The sequence below is a fragment of the Ictidomys tridecemlineatus genome, chromosome 15, assembly GCF_052094955.1.
Source record: "Ictidomys tridecemlineatus isolate mIctTri1 chromosome 15, mIctTri1.hap1, whole genome shotgun sequence".
NCBI lineage: Eukaryota > Metazoa > Chordata > Mammalia > Rodentia > Sciuridae > Ictidomys > Ictidomys tridecemlineatus.
In genome coordinates, this window is record NC_135491.1 from 50,278,371 (window position 1) to 50,297,771 (window position 19,401).

General features: G+C 52.8%; 1 protein-coding gene across 6 annotated transcripts in view; it reads right to left on the reverse strand.

Annotated features, from left to right (window-relative positions):
• Positions 1–3,568: 3,568 nt before the first annotated feature.
• The window catches only part of Bcar1 (BCAR1 scaffold protein, Cas family member), a 38,083-nt gene continuing 22,250 nt past the window's right edge, over positions 3,569–19,401 (reverse strand). For 3 of the 6 annotated variants that reach the window (XM_005318434.5, XM_078032681.1, XM_078032684.1), the window contains exons 2-7: positions 15,903–16,535; positions 10,252–10,413; positions 9,928–10,044; positions 7,762–8,859; positions 6,770–6,859; positions 3,569–4,532 (exon numbers count right to left, since the gene is read on the reverse strand). In XM_005318434.5, the coding sequence (XP_005318491.1) occupies positions 4,020–4,532; positions 6,770–6,859; positions 7,762–8,859; positions 9,928–10,044; positions 10,252–10,413; positions 15,903–16,535 (2,613 nt within the window). In that variant the 3' untranslated portion in view covers positions 3,569–4,019. Of the gene's footprint in view, positions 4,533–6,769; positions 6,860–7,761; positions 8,860–9,927; positions 10,045–10,251; positions 10,414–15,902; positions 16,536–19,401 lie in introns of those variants that run through there. The other 3 variants (XM_078032683.1, XM_013366410.4, XM_078032682.1) reach the window with 3 other exon arrangements.

The window sequence follows — 19,401 nt, forward strand, 5'->3', positions numbered from 1 at the left end:
AGTGCTGCCACTCCACCTCCTAAGACCTGCCCCCAGGCCACCTGGATTGCAGCATGGGGAACCCTGGACAGTCAGTCCTGTGCCTTCTTTGTGCAAACAGGGAAAACAAGACCCAAAACAAGAGTGGGATGCACTGAGGCCCTATGCGATTCAGTGGCTCAGCTAGAGTGCCACCTACTGGGGACACTTCCTTGCCCTCTAAGGTGTCAGCCATGAGCCCTTGACTGGGCTGCCACCTCTCCTCACCCCAGGAAGGGACACTGCATGGTAGCCAGGGCATCTGGCTTGCCTCTGGATAGGAGCCCCTTCAGGTGCTGAGGTGGCTGAGGTAGTCAGGAGATGGACTGGTGTGACACAGGCTCTGGGAGAGACCTCCTGAGGAACGGGCAAAGCCCCTGGCCAGTGCCCTTGGCCCTTCAGGGCCCACCAGCAACTCTCCCCAGATGTCTTCTCTTTCCCACATATTCCTTCTGCTTCTGAAACATTTGCAAGGCTGGCATGTGGCTCAGGGCTGGAGCATTGCCTGGCATGAGCGAGGCCTGGGCTCGTCCCTAGCACTGTAACCAATGAATACGTTTTTCTCATTGGTTTCTTGTGGTGCTGGGGCTTGAACCCAGGACCTTGGGGATGCTAGGCAAGTGCTCTACTGTTGATATACACCCCTAGCCCTTGTGCATTGTTGAAAAACATGAAAATAAAAAATTGAACAACCCTGAATGTCACGTGTCATTTCTCCCTGGGTCTCCACAGCTTCCTCTGCCTCATTGTTGTTCAAATTCCACCTGCTCTGAGCCCACTTTGTCTCCCAGCCCAGTATCCTCAGAATTCTCCCTTGTCCTCCACTCAGAGGTCCACCCAGGCCCCACCCTGGTCCCAAGAGTGTTTGAGCACACCCTAGGGGACCTGTGTGCTGTCCTCGTCAACAATACCCTGCCAAGGTTTCCTGCCCTCCTCTCAAGCCTGGGTTCCTGCCTGCCAGCCCAGCTCCAAGGCCAGCTTCCTTGCAGGCTGTCAGGGGTCACAGTGGCTGCAGGAACACCTAGCACAAGCCTGTATTCCTACGGGGGCTTTTTAGGGAGATGCAATTTAGATTCTGGTCAAAATTCCAAGCACACTTCTGAATTGTAGCAGTCATAAATCATTCCATTTCTTTCAAATCCTCTAAATTAAAAATCCACCAAACACAAAATGAAAATGAGAGTTGATGACAGAGCCTGAAGCAAACTCCAAACACAAGCAGGCCTCCAGGGCTTTCCAGGGCTCTCCAGGGCCAGGCAGGGAGAGTACAGTTCCCCTGCATCATGACTGGGAGTCCAATGGACAGTTCTGGTCCAGTAGTCTGGGAGGGTGGCCCTGGCTCACCTTCCTCACCAGTCCTTCCTACAGTCCATGGCCTGATTTTCTTCCTCTAGAGCACCTGGTTCTGCCTTCCAGGCCCAAGCCCAACCCTGCTGGGCCCAGGGTTCTCGCCTATCCCTGACAGAATCAGGCAGGAAGGAGAAGAGGGAGGTGCTACCTGGTCTCGATGTCTTCATCAGAGAAGTCCACCTCTTCCATGGGAAGAAAGAAGGGGCCCTCACACTGCCTGTCCACAGCAGCAGAAGGGCTGAGGTGCCCAGAGGTGGGCAGGGCATGGCTGGTCTGCACTCTGTTGAAGCTCTGCCTGGGGTGGGATTTGACAGGTGCTGTGTCCACAGCTGATTTTATCAAGGTTCAAGGCGATTCCTGGATGCCCCTCCACGTGGCCTGGGTGGGTCATGGGGCCCTGTCTCTGTTGCCTCCTCTCTCTGCAGCCAAAGACCCCCAACAAGCTATAGCAAGTGGCTCTGCCCCTTGTGGCCACTGCCAAATGTAAGAAGTCCTGGGGCAGCAAGATCACTGATGTGACGGTCTGTGCTGGGGCCACTTGGTGCTGTCCACTCGCTGACAGAGCCCAGATCTGGTCAGGCCAGGAGGGCCACAGCTCTCCTCCCTCCTCAGAGGCCTGAGCTGCCCACTCCCCTCTACCCTTCTCTGCTTACCTTCACCTTCCCCAGTGCCCACCAGGTGGCCAGACTGATGCTAAAAGATGCCCAGAGGGTCCCCTGGCCAGGCCTGGTGCTGCTGCCCACGGGAATCCAGTCCCCACATGGGCTCTGTGAGCTGGACTGCCACCCAGTCCACGTGTGCAGTTTGGTCATGATCCCTGTGCCCACAAAAGTCGTTTCCCTGCCCGCTCCCTGGATTCCAGTGGGCCAGGCACCCCCTTCAGGCTTGGAGACAGGTCCTGTCTCTTCTACAGAGCGACTCTGGGGGCCCTCTGGTCTGCCAGAAGAAGGGAGCCTAGACCTTGGTGGACATTGTGTCCTGGGGCAACTGCACGTGCCTGCATCACTGAGATCATGCCTTGGTTCTGAGAGGTTCTGGAAGGTAGCCAAGCCTCCTCCTACCCCAACATATGCATAATCCGCTCTCCCTCAAACCCTACCAGGAGCAGCTTCCTGCACCTTTGTTGCCCCCACCTAATTTGCTAGGGGTTGCTGGGTGTAGGTGGCCCCTCTGTGGAACTAAGAATTAAGTAGGTTGGCAGATCACCCGGCCTTACCCACTTCTGTACAGACAGAGCAAAGCTCTTATGCAGAATGGCCAGAGCTGGGGGCAACAGCAGGAGCACCTGGCACACCCTTGAGCCCCCACGGGCCACAGGCTGCTGGTGGAAGCCTGGGGAGGGCAAGGGCCTGCTCTGGGCCTCTACCCTCCCAACTTAGAGAACCAGTTCACGTGTGATTCAAATAGTACACTTTGGGAATCCCACAAACTGAAATGAGTTTCCCTGTAAGAACAGTTTTGGCTGGGCACTGTGGCGCATGCCTGTAATCCCAGCAGCTCAGGAGGTTGAGGCAGGAGGATTTTGAGTTCAAAGCCAGCCTTAGCAAAAGTGAGGTGCTAAGCAACTCAGTGGGACCCTGTCTCTAAATAAAATACAAAGTAGGACTGGGGATGTGGCTCAGTGGTCAAGTGCGCCCGAGTTCAATCCCGGGTAACTACTCTCCCCCTCCCCGCAAAAGAACAATTTTAGATAAATTCTGTGAAAATCAATTTCTTGGTGTGCACAACCAATGTCCTCCAGCGGTGTCCTTGCTCTATGGGACCCAGCAGGGCTCATCCTCCTCCTGGAGCTGCTTTCTGGCAGCAGGGGCTGGCTGCTGGTGTGTGGACACGCACTCTCTGGAATGGCCTCCACCATATGCCAGGGGACCACACAGCTGCCGCCTTGATGGGCTGTGCTCACACGGAGACTTCTGGGCCTCAGGCCCTGTATCCAGTGGCAGGCTGTGCCCAGCCCTCTCCCCATCCCGTCCAGTACCTGAGGCTTCATCTCCCAGGTCTAGGCCAGCCCTACTTGTGAGGGCCCTGGTTTTCTTCTAAGGGAACCCACTTTTCCTTCACCCTCCTGAGAGGCCACCCAGTCCTCTTCTATTACATCACTCCCCCTTAAATCTGCCATTCACACTCCGCAGCATCTGAGGGCCCATCTGCCTCCCAGCCACCGGCCCTGGCTTGACCCTCACACTCCTTAGGCAGCTGCTTTTCATTTTCAAAATTTTATTAAATGTAGACTATTAGTCAAATGATTGGAAAATCAATAATGAAAAATAGTTCTTTCAGGTTTTCTCCCACAGAGAAGGAATACGCCACTGCTGCACTTACCCGTCTCAGGGACAGGGTTAGGCCAAGGGCCACAGGAAGCCCTGGGGACTGGAGCATATGGGCCTCCACCCTGGCCCTCTGTGGCCACCCTCCTGGTCCTATAGCTGTCTCAGGGACAGCACCAGCTGGCTCCTCTGAGGTGCCATCCCACCATCCTGCCCTGTCATAAATATGTACAAATCCCTGGACAGTAGAGGGCACTGGGCCCGAGGCAAAGCTGGGGTTCCCTGTCCCCAAGCCTGTGGGGCATCCACTCTCAGGATGGCTGCCTGGGGTAGCTCGGGCCATTGCTGCCGCCTCCCCTGCCTCCACACCCTTGTCATCTGCTCTCAGGCAGTGGCCAGCTGGCCTAAGACCCGGCGGAACTGTTGGGTACTGTGGCCCAACTCCTTGACCCTGTCCACCATGTCCTGGGCAGCAGAGGGTGATGGGTACTGTAGGGCAGCAGCCTTGGTGGTGGCCACAATACCACGCAGAAGATCGCACAGCAGGTTGCTATAGTGGGTAACCTGGCTGCGTACGTCAGCTGCCTTGGCCTGCCGTGACAGCGTGTCCCCAATAAACACTAGCTTGTGGGCGCTGAGGATGACGAACTTGCTATGCGCCACGAAGATCTTGGGCGGCTGGTTGGTGGCCACAGCGGTGAAGAAGGCTTCCACTGCGTCGGTCAGCGTGGTCAGGTTGGCTTCACACTGCTCGAGGTAGAAGAGCAGCAGCTGCCGGTCTGAGGGCCCTAGGCCACCTGTGCGCCCTGGTGCCAAGGGCTGGGCCGGCGTCCAGTTGGCCAGGTCATGGTCTATGGGGCGTGATACCTCCTGCTCCAGGCGCTCAAACTGCTTCAGCTGGGGAGGTGGGGGAGCAGGACAAAGGTGAGGCTCTCAGACAGACATGTGCACTACTGTTCACAAAACTAAAACTAGGGACAACCAAAGTGTCCAAGAACAGGATTAGAACAGAACATGCTGGAGGCAGGAGCGGGGGCGCTCATCTGCTATTCCAGTCACTCGAGAAGCTGAGGCAGCAGGTTGGAGGACAGCCTTGGCCACTCAGATCCTGCCTCAAAACACAATTTTTTGTTAAATTTTAAATTGTTATAATTGGACACAATACCTTTATTTTATTTATCTACTTTTATGTGGTGCTGAGGATTGAACCAAGGACCTCGCACACGCTAGGCAAGCACTCTACTACTGAGCCATAACCCCAGCCCCCTCAAAACACAATTTTGAACACGGGCTGGAGATGTGATTAGTAGAAAAGCACCCTTAGTTTCAATTCCCAGTACTGGTGGGGGGTCCCATGATGCAAGAGTACAGAAGGAGGATAAAGCAGGTGGCTATTTCTTAAAACAATGTAGATTCCAGGGACTGGTGTGTAGCTCAGTGGTGAGCACTTGCCTGGCACGTGTGAGGCACTGGGTTTGATCCTCAGCACATTGAAAAAAATATTCATAAAATATTTTTAAAATGTCACAAATTATTATTTTCTCAAATATGGATATCTATATTTGGTTTCAATTATTAATGCTCCTTTTCCTAAGTATCTTCTTCGTGCCAGGCACTCCTCAATCATTTCACATTCCACATGCCCCAGCTGACAGTGGAAGCCATGTGGCCAGGGCTTAGGGTGGCACAGGCTCTCTCCTCTGCCTGGCTCCTACCTTGATGGGTAATGTCATTGTCGTTATTTTGTGCTATTCTATATTTTAACTCTTTTAATTATCTTCACAGTTGGAAATAAATCCTCTTAGCATTTTTTTTTTAGTTGTTTATGGACTATGGACTTGATGCCTTTATTTGCTTTTATGTGGTGCTAGGATTGAACCCAGTGCCTCACACTTACAAGGCAAGTGCTCTACCACTGAGCCACAACTCCAGCCCCCCTTAGCCCCCCTTTCCTAACCTAGGAGATGACTGAAACTATGAAAAAAACTCTGCAGATAAATGAAGCAGTGTTATTTAAATAAGGACATTTTGGTACAATGTAAAAAGGCTAGGGTTGTGGCTCAGCGATAGAGCACTTGCCTCACATGCGTGAGGTATTGGGTTCAATCCTCAGCACCACATAAAAATAAATAAAATAAAATAAAATAAAGATACTGTGTTCATCTACAACTAAAAAAATATGTTAAAAATAAAAAGCTAACAATAGATGTTATAGGGCCTTCAAAAAGAATTTATGAAGAGTGTTTTTATTGTGGTGGGGAAGTGGGTTGCTGAGAGGCCCAGAGTTTAACTGCTCACAAAGTCTCCTCTGTAGCAGGTACAGGAAGGACCTGGGACAGAAACCAGCTGGACCCAACTCCCATGACCACCTCTCCCTGCCAGGGTTTGCGTTCTGCTCTATCACACAGTTCTGGGCTCCCTACAGTGTCTCTGACCATTAACACTAACTTAACTTCATTGACTGGTACCAGGGTAGAACCCAAGGCCTTTGGCATGGTAACAAGACTCTCCATGACAAGGCTATACCCTCAGCTCTAGAATAATCACTTTAAAATAAATCAGATTAATCACGGGATGAGGTGGGACACACCTGTAATCCCAGCAGCTTGGGAGTCTGAGGCAGGAAGATCACGAGTTCAAAGCCAATCTCAGCAAAAGTGAGCTGCTAAGCAACTTATTGAGTCCCTGTCTCTAAATAAAATACAAAATAGAGATGGGGATGTGGCTCAGTGTTCGAGTGCCCCTGAGTTCAATCCCTGGTACTGCCACCACAAAAATAAATAAATACATAGATAAATAGATAGACAGACAGACAGATGGATAAATCGATTGGTTTAGGCCAGATGTGCACCTGAAGTCCCAGTTAATCAGGAGGCTGAGCCCAGGAGTTCATGGGCAACACAGTGGGACCCCACCTTGGATAAGGTAGGACAGAACTGAATATTAACAAACCAAGTCAAAATTTAGACACAGATGGTCATGAGACCAGACAGTTACTTGCTGTGGGGGGGAAAGTAGTGCAGGTGGGTCTGGAGAGGAAATGACCTTGCTGGGAGAAGCTGGGGACTAAATGTGTCAGAGCTTCACCAGGCCAAGCAGGGGGTCTGGGATCTCCCTGGCTGGACAGGGCTCACCTGCTGCAGCTCCAGCTGGCCCTTCCCCTGCCGCATGATGTTGCCCTTTTCCAGCAGCTCCTTCTGCGTCTTCTCAAACTCTTCCTTCCCCTGGAGGGGGAGACAAGTCTGGGCTGAGGAGTGTCTTCGGACTAGAAGCACCAGGAGCCACCAGGGGCAACAGTGAGGGCCCAGGCACCACTAGGTGGCACTGCATGTGCACAAAGGCTAGGAAGACAGCCCATGCAAGAATCCCTTGCAGGAAGGGGCTGGGCACAGGTGAAGCCCCTGCACTCTCATGTGACTCACCAATGTGGCTATGGCCAGCCTCCCTGATCTGGTTCCCACAGCAGCAATCAAATCCATCCTCTCCCCTGATCTACAAAGCCTGGCCATCTGGTCCCCACCCAGTGGTGCCACTGTGGGCCTTGGCACCTACAGGCCCTCAGTCTGGAATACGCCTCACCAGGACTTCTCAGCTGGCGCAAAAGTACCTGCTTGGGGACCCAACCTCAGAGACCTGGCCCTACCCGACCTTCCTATCCTTCCTATTTCCCCAAACCTCCATGTTTGCAGCCACCTCGGCTGGGATCACCAAAAGTCCAGCTCCAAATTGTCTGAGATTCAGTCCTGTAGCCCCAGTGCTACAGGACCCAAGAATGACCACACTAGATACTGGCACTCATCAGTGACCAAGCCTGGAGTCAAAATCTGACCAAAAGCTGGGTGCGATGGCACATGCCTGTAATCCCAGGGCTCGGGAGGCTAAGAGAGGAGGATTGCGAGGTCAAAGCCAGCCCTAAGCAAGGCCCTAAGCAACTCAGTGAGACCCTGTCTCTAAAAAAAAAATACAAAAATAGGGCTGAGGATGTGGCTCAGTTGTTAAGTGCCCTTGGGTTCCATCCCTGGTACCCCCTCCCCCCAAAAAGACTGACGACAAGAACCTTGTGTGTGTTGGGGGCAAAAAAGGTGGCAGAGCTAAAGCCCAGGAACCTGGTAGGGAGAACACCCACCTGCAAGTGGACGTAGTCATAATCCTCCATCCAGCCCCCCTCGCTGTTCTCGTACTGCCCATCTGGAGAGTCCTGGGAGGTAAACTTTGGGGGTGAGGGCAGGGGCCGTGACTGGATGCTGCTGGCCTTGTCGGTGGGATTGGGATGCAGGGTTCCGCCCCCCTCAGGCCCTGGGGCAGTGGCCTTGGTCCGTCTGAAGAGCAGTGAGGCATTGCCATGCAAGAAGGAGGCCAGCTGCTTGGCATCCTCAGGTACAGCCCGGGAGCAGGCCACCAGACGGTCCATATCTTCAAGGGTAAATGCTGGACCTCCCCGGCCACTGTCAAGGACTGGACCATGTGCCACCAATGTCTGGTACACATCCTCCATCTTCTGTAGCTGCCGAGTAAGCTTGGCATGTAAGGTGCGGTCAGAAGTGTGGGCAGCATTGCTCACGGCGCTGCGGGCGAACTCCAGTAGCTCATGGACAGCCGCTTGGACAGCAGCCACTGCAGCCCGTAGGTCCTGCACTGGTGGCTCCTGAGGCTCAGGGGTGCTACGCCAGCCTCCAGCCCCACCAGCACTGCCCACCAGGTCCAGAAGGTGGGACACAGTGGCACTAACACCCTGCTGCAGCCGTGCCAAGGACTCCACAGCGACCTCTAGCTCCAGGGGCTCCCGGCCTGGCACTGCCACCTCCAAGGAAGATGCCGACTGGCTGCTGCGCGTGCTGCCTGTGCTGGAGGCGGACAGGCGCTTGCCCTCGGCAGGAGCCTCTCGCTCAGCTGGTGGGGGCACAGAATACACACCATCATCAACCACAGCACCATCAGCTGCCTCAGGAGGAAGCACCCGTTCACGAGGCACATCATACAGGGTGCCGGGACCAGGCCTCCTCAGGCCAGGGGGCACGTCATAGAGGTCAGGTGCAGGGGGTGGTACGTCATACACATCCTCAGCTGGCGGGGAGTCCGGGGGAGGTGCAGCAAGGATTAACGGGTGGCGAGCTGGGTCAAAGGGCTTGGCCTTGGCAAAGGCAGGGGGTACATCGTAGGTCTCCTCGCGCATCAGTGGGCCATCGGGCACATCCTTGCTCACAGATGGAGGAACATCATACACCTGGGGGACCAAGAGATGGTCAAGGCTGTCTTCCCATCTTCCTGTCCCAAGAACCAGGGCTGGAACCAGCCACACACAGACGCAGCCTAGGTTCACACGTCAGCCCTAAGGGCCATGGCTGAGGAGTCAACCACTCTGAAGTCAGATGACTCCGCTTCTCTATGCCCATCTGCTCACCCATGAGAGAAGCCCCTCTTGGGTTTGCTGTGAGGATGTTTACTAGTTTCTGTAACCCTGTGAGGTTAGTATCATACTGCCACCCCCACTGCCATCACACCATTACCTCCGCCACCGCCTCTTCCACCATCACCAATACTACCACTGCCACCATCAGCACTGCTACCTCCGTCACCATCACCTCCACCTGGAAACTTTCTACTCTGTAGCAGGTACTTGGCTGAGCTTTGTATGGGTTGTACTTGGGGTTGGCCTAGGGCAGTCCTATATAATTATCAGTCCCATTTTTGCTCTCAAAGTGTCCTGGTTCATGGATGGGGTTGTAGCTCAGTGGTAGAGAACTTGCACTGGGTTTGATTCTCAGCACTGCATATTAAAAAAAAAAAAAAGAATAAAATATAGGCCCATCTAAAAAACAAAAAAAAAAACGTCCTGGTTCAGCCAAGCATGGTAGCACATGCCTGTAACCACAATGGCTTGGGAGGCTGAGGCAGGAAGATGGCAAGTTCAAAGCTAGTAAGGTGCTGAGCAACTCAGTGAGACCCAGTCTCTAAATAAAATGCAAAACAGGGCAGGGTTTGTGGGTCAGTGATCAAGTGCCCCTGAGTTCAAATCACCAGTACCTCCCCTTCCCCATACCTGTCCTAGTTCAGATGACAAATTCAGTGATTATCTTGCTGATATTCTCTCAAGAACCTTTCGAGAAGGTCCAACAATGGGCCATCTTCTGGATGACAAAGCTCATAAGCAAGCCCAAATCTGTTCCAGATCAAATGAGGGGCTAAACTGTGGTCTGCAGACATAGTCCCCACCCAGGTAGTGCATGGGCTCAAGCACACCCGCACAGCCCCCTCGACACCTCTGAGGTCCTAGCATTCACAGAGTGCTCACCGCGTGGTGATTAGATGGTGGCAGGCCCTTCTCCACACTGGGGGGCACATCATATACATCCAGCAATGGGTCTCGGCCATTAGGACCCTTGACAGCCATGGGGGGTGTGTCATATACCTGTTGGCAGGAAAAAAGGTACAGTAATACAAGTGTCAGGGTCACCTGGGTTTAATGGGAAGATTGGAACCCTGTGGCACCCACCCCAGGACAGACTGTGGATGCCTAGCTAGGGCTAAGAAAATCCAGTTCCCCAAGGGAGGTGCCAAGCAGAGGCATAGGCTTGCCATCTCTGACCTCTCCCACCCCTCGATCCCCAACACCTACCTCTTGGCCATACTGGCTGGGAAGTATCCCCCGAACAGGGGGTACATCGTAGATGTCCTGGGGTCCTGGGGCTAGCAGGTGGCGTGGGATGTCATATTCATCCTGCTCCAGCTGGGAGGCCTCATATACGTAGCCCTGCCCCACTCGGGTGGGCACCACCACCTAAGGACAAAGAGCTGACTTCACCACGGCCCTCGAAGCCAGCTTCTCCAATCCACCCACAGGTCCTCGGGAAGACTTGTGAGGCAGGTTTAGAGGCACTGGTTCTCATCCTCTGACATTTCTGTAGTGGAATGCAGAGCTTAGGGTACACCTTAGGCCCCTAGGTTTTCTTTAGACCTGTCTAGTTGTCATGCAGCTAGACGACCACATGGTTTCAGAGGAGGGTATATGTAAGGTGGGTGGGAAGCCACAGGTAGGGTGAAAGGCTCAGACCCTCGCTTCAGAGTGCATTGCCAGTGGGGCAAGGGGCCACCCTTGATTGGGGTCCCAGCCCTGGAGGACAAGAGACCTTATGCAAGGCCTTCTGAGTCCTTCAACAGCTCCCAGCCTGCTCAGCAAGGGAACTGGCTGACAACACTGACTCAGCAGACAGCTGCAGATGCAGGAAACTAGGCTAGGCCTAGTGGAGTCACCTGAAGGAGATGCCCAACAGTCAGGGCCTAGGTCTCCCAGAAGCTGGAGGCATGGCAGAGCAGCAAGCACTCTTCCCCTGTCCCCCACTATACATCTTGGGGAGACTCCTGAGAGCAACCTCAGGGCCAGGTCTTGGGCAGATAGACAGGGATGATTTGGGAGGTCAGGTATTTGACAACAGGGATCACAACTAGAACCAAGACCCCAACCCTCTGCCCCCACACTGACATAGCTTGCCCACCTGAAATGAAAGGGTAAGGCCTCAGTAGAAGCTGCTGGCGGGAGCAGTCCAAATCCTGCTTCCCCAGGGTCTATGGCCCTGACTCCAGGTCTGTGTCAGTCAGCCCCAGCAGCAGAGCCCTGCACTGGGTAGTGGGTGGGCAGGAGCCTGAGGGTCTGACCTGGAACACTCACAGCACTGTCCAGAGCCATGCTGCGCTCACAACAGCACTCATCCTGGAAGGGGCAGGGGTGTGCCTGGCAGCCTCCTTCCCTGCGTGATTCTCGAGCCAGGCTAAGGCAGTCTCCCCCGCGGGGCTCCCTGTTTAGCTCTCTCCACAGAAGGACCTTTTGTTCCCTAATCAAAGGGGATGTCTGGGACAGGGTTGACTCAAGCCCTCCCCCTCAGGCTCAATGCCCCTAGAACCCTGCCCAGGCCCCCCAGCAGGCATGTGCCAGCACCCCCCCGCCCCACCTCTCCCAACCAAGCAAAGCACCAGAGCCCAGAGCCTGGCAGAGCCTCCTGGGCGGCACAGTGGAGCTGGGCGGGTACACTCAGCCAGCTGGGTTCTGGGCTGAGTCTGGCAGGAAAGCTGAGAAGGCTGTGAGTTGCTGGGTCCACCATGGGGTGTCCCCCCCAGTCCCAGTGTCTGGGGGTGGAGTTGTGGCTGCCTCTCTAGACTCATCTCTCTCCTCCAGCCCCAGACTGGAGTCTCCTCCAGAGCTATTTTTAGTAGCTAGGACCTGCCAACAGTGGGGCAGGCAGAGTAGGCGGGGCTGGAGGGACGTGGCAGGTTGGCCAGTCCTCGAGGCAAAGATTCTCCAGGCCCCACAGCCTTCCAGGGAAAAGCAAGCCCTCTGGGCTGCAGGTGAACCTGCCCTTGGTGCTGGAAGAGGGGTGAGCACCTCCCCACCCGGGCAGGCCCCATGAGTGCCCATCTGTCCTTAGGCAGATGAGGGCTGGGAGAACAGACCAGAGGGCTCTGATGGCCAGACCCCCAACCCAGGGCTAAGGGCAGCCTGCCACCTCTGCTGCCAAGTTGAGTGACTGCGGCAGCAATACAAGCCACCAAATTTTTTTTTTTTTTTTTTTTCCTGTTAGAAAAATAGAGGAAGCCAGCAGCCAGCAGGGAAAAGCTTGTTAGGGAAATGAAATCCCCAGAGAGCTGCTGAGTTCTGGCTAATCACAGGCCACCCAGCTCTGCACCTGAGGCCCCATTAGCAGGATGTGGAGGTCTCTGGGGACAAGGGACACAACCAGTGCCTGGGAGGAAGAGATAGAGACAGGCACCACCTCAAGATCCACACACTCCCTGACATACACACACTTCCTCCCACTCTGTGAAGCAAACAGCATACCGCACAGGACACACACATGCATATGAAGGCAGGCAGGGCAGGAGGCTGCTATCCTCCCAACCTTCCCCTCCCTCATAATCAGCTGTCTAGGGGATAAGTGAACAAACTCAGAAATAGGCCAGCTGGTCAGGGAATGAACTTCCAGAGCAGCCCCAACTCTACCAACCAGGGCAGGACATCAAGTGGCAGGTGGCAGGAACAGGGGCAAAGAGATCCCTTCCCTCTTCCCTCATTGTGCATTCTGTCCCGTATACTGACTACCTCTGGGCAACTCAGCTGCTGGTCTTCCCTTTCTACAAAATGGACAATGTCCCATGGACCTGGGCCTCTGATGCATCTGTGCTGTCCCGTGTCTAGGAGTCTCAATTTGCTTCTCTGGGAATGGAGCAACACTGGAGTGCCACAGAGTCAGGCAGGTGATCACTTACTCTTCCTGGGGACCAGGACACACCTGAAGGCCAGGTCTTACAGCACTGTAATACAGTCCCCTCCCTACCCCAGCTCTAGGCTCCTCTGGCCCAAGGACCCAGCATGCCTGGGAGGAGACCAAGCTTCTCAGGTGAACAGGGCAAAATCCAGGTAAGTACAATAGCCCCCATGCCTGGCACAGCTGGCCCAAAGGAGCACCTGCAGAGTGGCTTTCCCCTTGGGGTCTTACATACATGTGCAGAACACCTACCCTCAGCTTCCTGGTGCCCCGGGGTGGTCCTGAGTGGCCCTGAGCTCCCATTCCCAGCCACGCACCAGATGGATATTGCTCCAGGGTCTAATCCCTTCTGGCTTCAGCCTTATTGCTTGCCCCCTTGGCTTTCTGGATGCCAGGGCCCTTCCTCCTCAGCCTAGCTGACCATGACCCTGGAACTAGGAGTCTATTTCCCAGATATCCAAGGAGGAGGCTCTAAGGCTTATGGAGGCAGGACTTTGAAATGTGGGCATGGATGGACATATCAAGATGTCTAGGAAGCCAACAACACAGCAAAACTGGGAGCAGCCATTCCAATCAGGCTTAGAGAGAAAAAATTTAAAAACTAATAAAATGCTTTTGATATCTAGTGTTGGATCTACAACTTCAAAATGCAGAAGAAAATGTACAAATCTGTGAAAGACAAAGAGAATATGCTAGACAAAATATGCCAAAATTTCCCAGTAATTACCTCTTGATTGGGGAACTTTATCTCTAGACTTTCTCATAAATTATGCATTTCCTACAGTAAACAAGCATCCCTTTCATGATCATAAAACAAAAGCAGATGCAATGAAGGCTGCCCAGGCCAGCAGTGATGAGGCCTCCTGGAGAGGGCAACTGGGTCCAAGGACACAGGATTCCCCTTCCTGGGCCACCAGCCAGGTCCGTATCCTTGGGACACAGGTCTGGGCAGAGAAAGGCTTAGCCAGGTGAAGCCCTGAAGCAGTGTGAGAGCTGCTGCTTCCTAGTGCATGGGGCTTCTGCTGCCTTAGTTGCACCAGTACAAGTTTTACTACAAAAAGGAGGGAAGGAGAGAAGCCTGCTGTGGGGTGGAGAATGGGCCATAGGTGCATTCATACATGATATGGGGTTTGTACACATGTGCACCAGATGGACCATGATGTATTGTGATGCTCACTGGCCAGGCACTGCTCCCTGCCCCTTCCCCATAGGACTGCTGGCCCTAGAGGCCCCTGCTCCTCCCCATGGTGAGCCTGGAAATTGTCCCACTTTGGGCTGTACCAGCCTAGCATGGCAGGCTTCTGTTATCTACTTGTCTCTGGCCAGATGGCTGAAGGAGCAGGTAGATCAAGAAGAAGGAGCCTGTGACCCATAGCCCTGGTAGTTAGGCTTGAGGGCCAGAATCCCAGAATCCCATCCTCTGCCTGTCCATAACCCCTGTCAAGGTTTCCTGGGTGCCAGGCCACTCTGCGGGTAGGGCTGGGATGACACTACCTGCTGACTCATGTCCCAGCTACTACCAGCAAGGCCACCCCCACCCCCAGCCCTGGGCATTTCTGCAGACAAAGGCTCACTGCCACGACTGAGTGTCCGCTTGGCCCAATGTCTCTCCAGATACAGGTGGCTCTGGACTAGACATGGTAATAACATGAGGCAGGGCTGGGATCAAGGAAGCTGGCTCTGCTCTGCCTGGGCTGCTTCTAAGGGCCACTATGCCTATCACCAGGTGGCTGTGCCCGCCTGGCTGTTCAGGTGCTCCCTGCTAGTGTGGTCTGGATCTTGGGGTCTTCTTGGTTGAATGTAATGGAGGGGCAGACATGGAGGAAACCAGGAGAGATGGCCATGGGAACTCTACCCTCCAAGCCTGAAGATATCTTCTCTATTTTGGGGGCCCAGAAAACCATTCTCTCACTCTTAAAGGGGCTCTGGCATAGGAAGACACAGCTTCAGTGAAGGTGAGAAAAAGTCGCTCCTGACTCAGCTAGAGGCAGCCAGGGGGTCTTGGTCTTCACTCTAGTCCTATCTCCTTCCACAGGTAGACGGACTTGGGGGGACATGAGGACATGCAGTCAGGGAAATACAAGGGTGCTAGGCTCATAGCCAGCAGCCAACAGGTCTTGTCCCACTGTGGAGCCAGGGACAGCCAGATGTACCTAACCCCACTTAGGAGCTGACACACAAATCCTGAAGACTCACAGGAGCCCCTGAGCACAGTGATGTCCCTCTCCCTCCTCAGGGTCTAGAAGGCCTCTGAGACCAGAGACTGCTGAGGGTCCTCCAGGAGCCCTCAGCCCTTCTTCCTCGGGAAAGCCCCATCAGTGAGACATGCAGCACACGGCCACCTCCCATGCAACCAGGGGAGCACAGGTTTAAGTTCTGGCCGGTAAGCTCAGAAGCGCCTAGGTAATGTCTGGGAGGGAACATCAGAGAGGGTGCAGCCTCCTTTGTCCTTTCCTTCTTTTCCTGCTGGCCAGAAAGTGGATGTGGACTGGAGTTCAGCAGTACCACGTCAGTTCCTGCCTGCTTGCCTCAGGTATGGTTTATGGAGGAAGAAAATAACTGTTCCTGCTGTTCAAGGTACGCTCTCCAAACCCACATGATGCCCTCCATTCTCCTCTTCAAGTGCCACCCCAAACCCCATGCCCTCTTCCTGAACTCCCAGACCTAGTCCAGGCCCACTGGGCTCTGACATGGACTAGGGGAGGTCCCTGCTGCCCTTGCTTCACCTGCCAAGCCCCACCTGCCCACTGCAGACAGGCAACACCCTATGAGAGCCTGTTGAGGATCTCCTCATCCCCAAGGCCAGCTTATCTCCTCCCTGTTCAGGCCCGTCTCCACCAGATGAATGAACACATTCCCCCAAAACCTCCCATCTTGACCTCAGACCAAACGCACAGCCATGCTGTAGTGCAGGAACAGAGGTGGCTGGGCCCTCCTGCACTCCAAAAGCAGGGCCTAAAAACTGCACTAAAACCTCACTGTGCTGCACGCTGTGCCAGGATGGCCTTACCTTTGCAGGTGGCTTCGTCCCATCCCAGCTGCGAGTGTCCATGGATGGCGGGACCTGGTAGATGTCATGCCCTATGCCAGCAGAAGGTGGCACCTGGTAAATGTCTTGGGCAGGACTTCCAGGTCCTGGGGGCACCTGGTAAAGGTCTGTAGCTGGGCTGGAAAATGGGTGATGGGGTGTCTGCTTAGAGGATGTGGATGCCTGCTTAGCTGGGGGTGACTGGAACTGTGGACTGGGCCCAGGGGATTGGTATAGGCCTTGCTGAGCCTTGCTGGGTGTGGGTACCAGGTAGACGCTGTCAGACTGGGGCTGGTATGCAGCGGGGAGCATGGGTGTGTACTGGGAAGCTGGGGGTGCTGTAGCATGGAGGCCCTGTGAGAGGCCAGGCTGGGGCTGGGCTGGGGTGGCAGGTGGGCCAGGGCCAGGCCCTGCTGGCTTCTTGTCGTACATGCCCACCAGGATCTTGAGGCGGTTCCCAGGCACAATGCCCTGACGCCCATGCAGCGAGCAGAGCCACCAGCCATCCAGGCCCTGTGTGTCCCGCTCCAGCACTGTCATGATGTCACCCTTGCGGAAGGAGAGCTCATCCGGGGACTCAGCCACATTGTCATAAAGGGCTTTGGCCAGCACGTTCTGGGGAGAGAAGACACAGGTGGGCATGAAGGTAGAAAGATGTGTACAGGGATTCCTCCAGCTCCCATTCCCCTGGGATCGGGAGGCACCTGGCTTTAGCTCTGTAAAACAACAACACAATTGGGGCTAAAAAGATTCTGGAACCTTTACCCCCATTGTCCCCACCTGTCCCCCAACAAAAAGGTTTATCTGATCCCAACATGTCTTTAACTGAGCTGGAGGGCCCTCAAGGTCAAGTACAGCAACCAACATCAACACCTGAGATGGCCCTGAAGATGTTCCTAAAAACCACTCCTGCACCACATGCCAGCCTAGCCTCACCACACCGGGTAGGGCAGCAGTGATGATAACCACGGCACCAGGTTATGAGACAGAAAGATTATCCCAGGAGACACAAGAATCACAGCTTCTAAAGATTAAAAACACTGAAGAAATGAAATAAAGCTTCCCAAGTCCATTAGCAAAATACCAGTAATTAATGGAGAAACTTCAAACACCTTCCCTTTATATTGAGAAGAAAATAGGATGCTCTCTATGCTTTAGTCCCAGAGCCCAGAGTCCTGCTGCCCTGGTCAGTTCAATTCACGAGGAGGAAAAAGATGACAGGGGGTGGGGGGAGGTATGCACATATCACCCAGGGGCGAGATGGTCACCATTCGCTCACTGCATGATCACCCAATGTAAGAGCCCACAAACTATGGGGCTGGGGTCGTGGCTCAGTAGTAGAGAGCTTGCCTGGCAGATGTAAGGCATGGATTAGATTCTCAGCACCACTTATAAATAAGTAAATGTCCGTTGACAACTTAAAAAAAAAAAAAAAGCCCACAAAGTATAACAGATACTGCCAAGAAACGCCATAGCAAAGACAATATAAGAACTACCGACACAGTGAGGCATGGTGGCATATGCCTATAATCCCAGTGACTTGAGAGGCCGAGGCAGGAGGATTTCAAGTTTGAGGCCAGCTTCAGCAAATTAGCAAGGTCTCAGCAACTTAGACCCTAACTCAAATAAAAAAATAAAAAATGGCTGGGGAGGGGTGGGGTTGTGTCTCAGTGGTAGAGAGCTCGCCTAGCATGTGTGAGGCACTGGGTTCAATAAAACACCACATAAAATAAAATAAAGGTGTTGTGTCCAATTACAACCAAACAAACAAACAAAAAAAAGGGCTGCGGAGGTGGCTCAATGGTAGAATGCTGCTAGGTTCAATTGCTGGTACCAAAAAACAAAAACAAAACCAAGAAAACCCAACCACTCTAGAAGTTATTTAGGAACTAATCAAGCAACACTGCACAAGACTGCAGAGGAGAAAATGTTTAAGTTCTGTCAAAGCACTCGATACAAAACTTGAAGTAAAGGAAAAAAAATCTTATCAAGTTCACAGAGGAATGACCAACAATAAAAAGTTCACTTGCAGGCTGGGGATGTGGCCTGGCACGCGCGGGGCACCGAGTTCGATCCTCAGCACCACATAAATATAAAATAAAGATGTTGTGTCCACCGAAAACTAAAAAAAAAGTTCACTTGCCCAAGCTTTCTTAGGACAGTGGCCCACCTTATCCTTGGTTTTGCTTTCTGTAGTTTCAGTTATCTTGGTCAACTACAGTCCAAAAACAGGAAAATTTCAGAAATAAGCAATCCATAAGTTTTTTTTTAATATTTATTTTTTGGTTGTAGTTGGACACAACACCTTTATTTCACTTGTTTATTTTTGTATATGGAGCTAAGGATCAAACCCAGGTCCCGCACGTGCAAGGTGAGCACTCTACCGCTGAGCCACAACCCCAGGCCAATCCATGTTTTAAAATTGTAACAGGGGGCTGGGGATGTGGCTCAAGTGGTAGCACGCTCACCTGGCATGCGTGCGGCCCGGGTTCGATCCTCAGCACCACATACAAACAAAGATGTTGTGTCCGCCAATAACTAAAAAATAAATAAATATTTAAAAAAAAAAAAATAAAATAAAATAAAATTGTAACAGTTCTGAGGAGTATGAAGAAATCTCACACCATCCCACTCCATCCTGCTTGGGATACGAAGTCCCCGTGCTGCCTGTGTGATTCGCTCTTGGTCACTTAGCAGCTGTCTTGGTTATCAGATCCACTGTCATGGCAAGGAGGTAACACTTATTTTTATTAACAATGGCTCCAAACCTCAAGAATAGCCATGCTGGCAATTTAAGATATGCAAAAAAAAAAAAAAAAAGGCTTCATTTAAGTAAAAAGGTGAAAGTACATAAGATATTTTGAGAGAAAGTGAGACCACAGTCACATAATTTTTTTTTTTTTTTGGTGGTGGTGGGTTACTGGGGATTGAACTCAGGGGTACTTGACCACTGAGCCATATCCCCAGGCCTATTTTGAATTTTATTTAGAGACAGGGTCTTACTGAATTGCTTTGAGGGTCTCACTTTGCTGAGGATGGCTTTGAACTTGCAATCCTCCTGGCTCAGCCTCCCAAGCCACTGAGATTACATATAGGCATGTACAATGGTACCCAGCAACTTTTACTATATTTTTATAATTGCTCTATGTTGTTACTATTGTTAATGTCTTACTTGCCTAACTTATGTTAAGCTTTGTATTGTATATATAGGAAAAAACGTAGTATAGAGAGGGTTCAGTGCCACCTGAAGTTCCCAGTATCCACTGGGGGATGTTCCCAGGATAAGGAGGGAAGAGAGCAAATTTACTATGATTATGATAAAAATGACAACAGGGTTTTTCTTATTGGTTTGTTATGGTACTGGTATTGAACCCAGGGCCTCCCACATTCTAGGCAAGCGCTCTACGACTGAGCTACATTCCCAGCCTTTTTATTTTATTTTGAGACAGTGTCTCCCTAACTTGCCATCCTTCCACTTCGG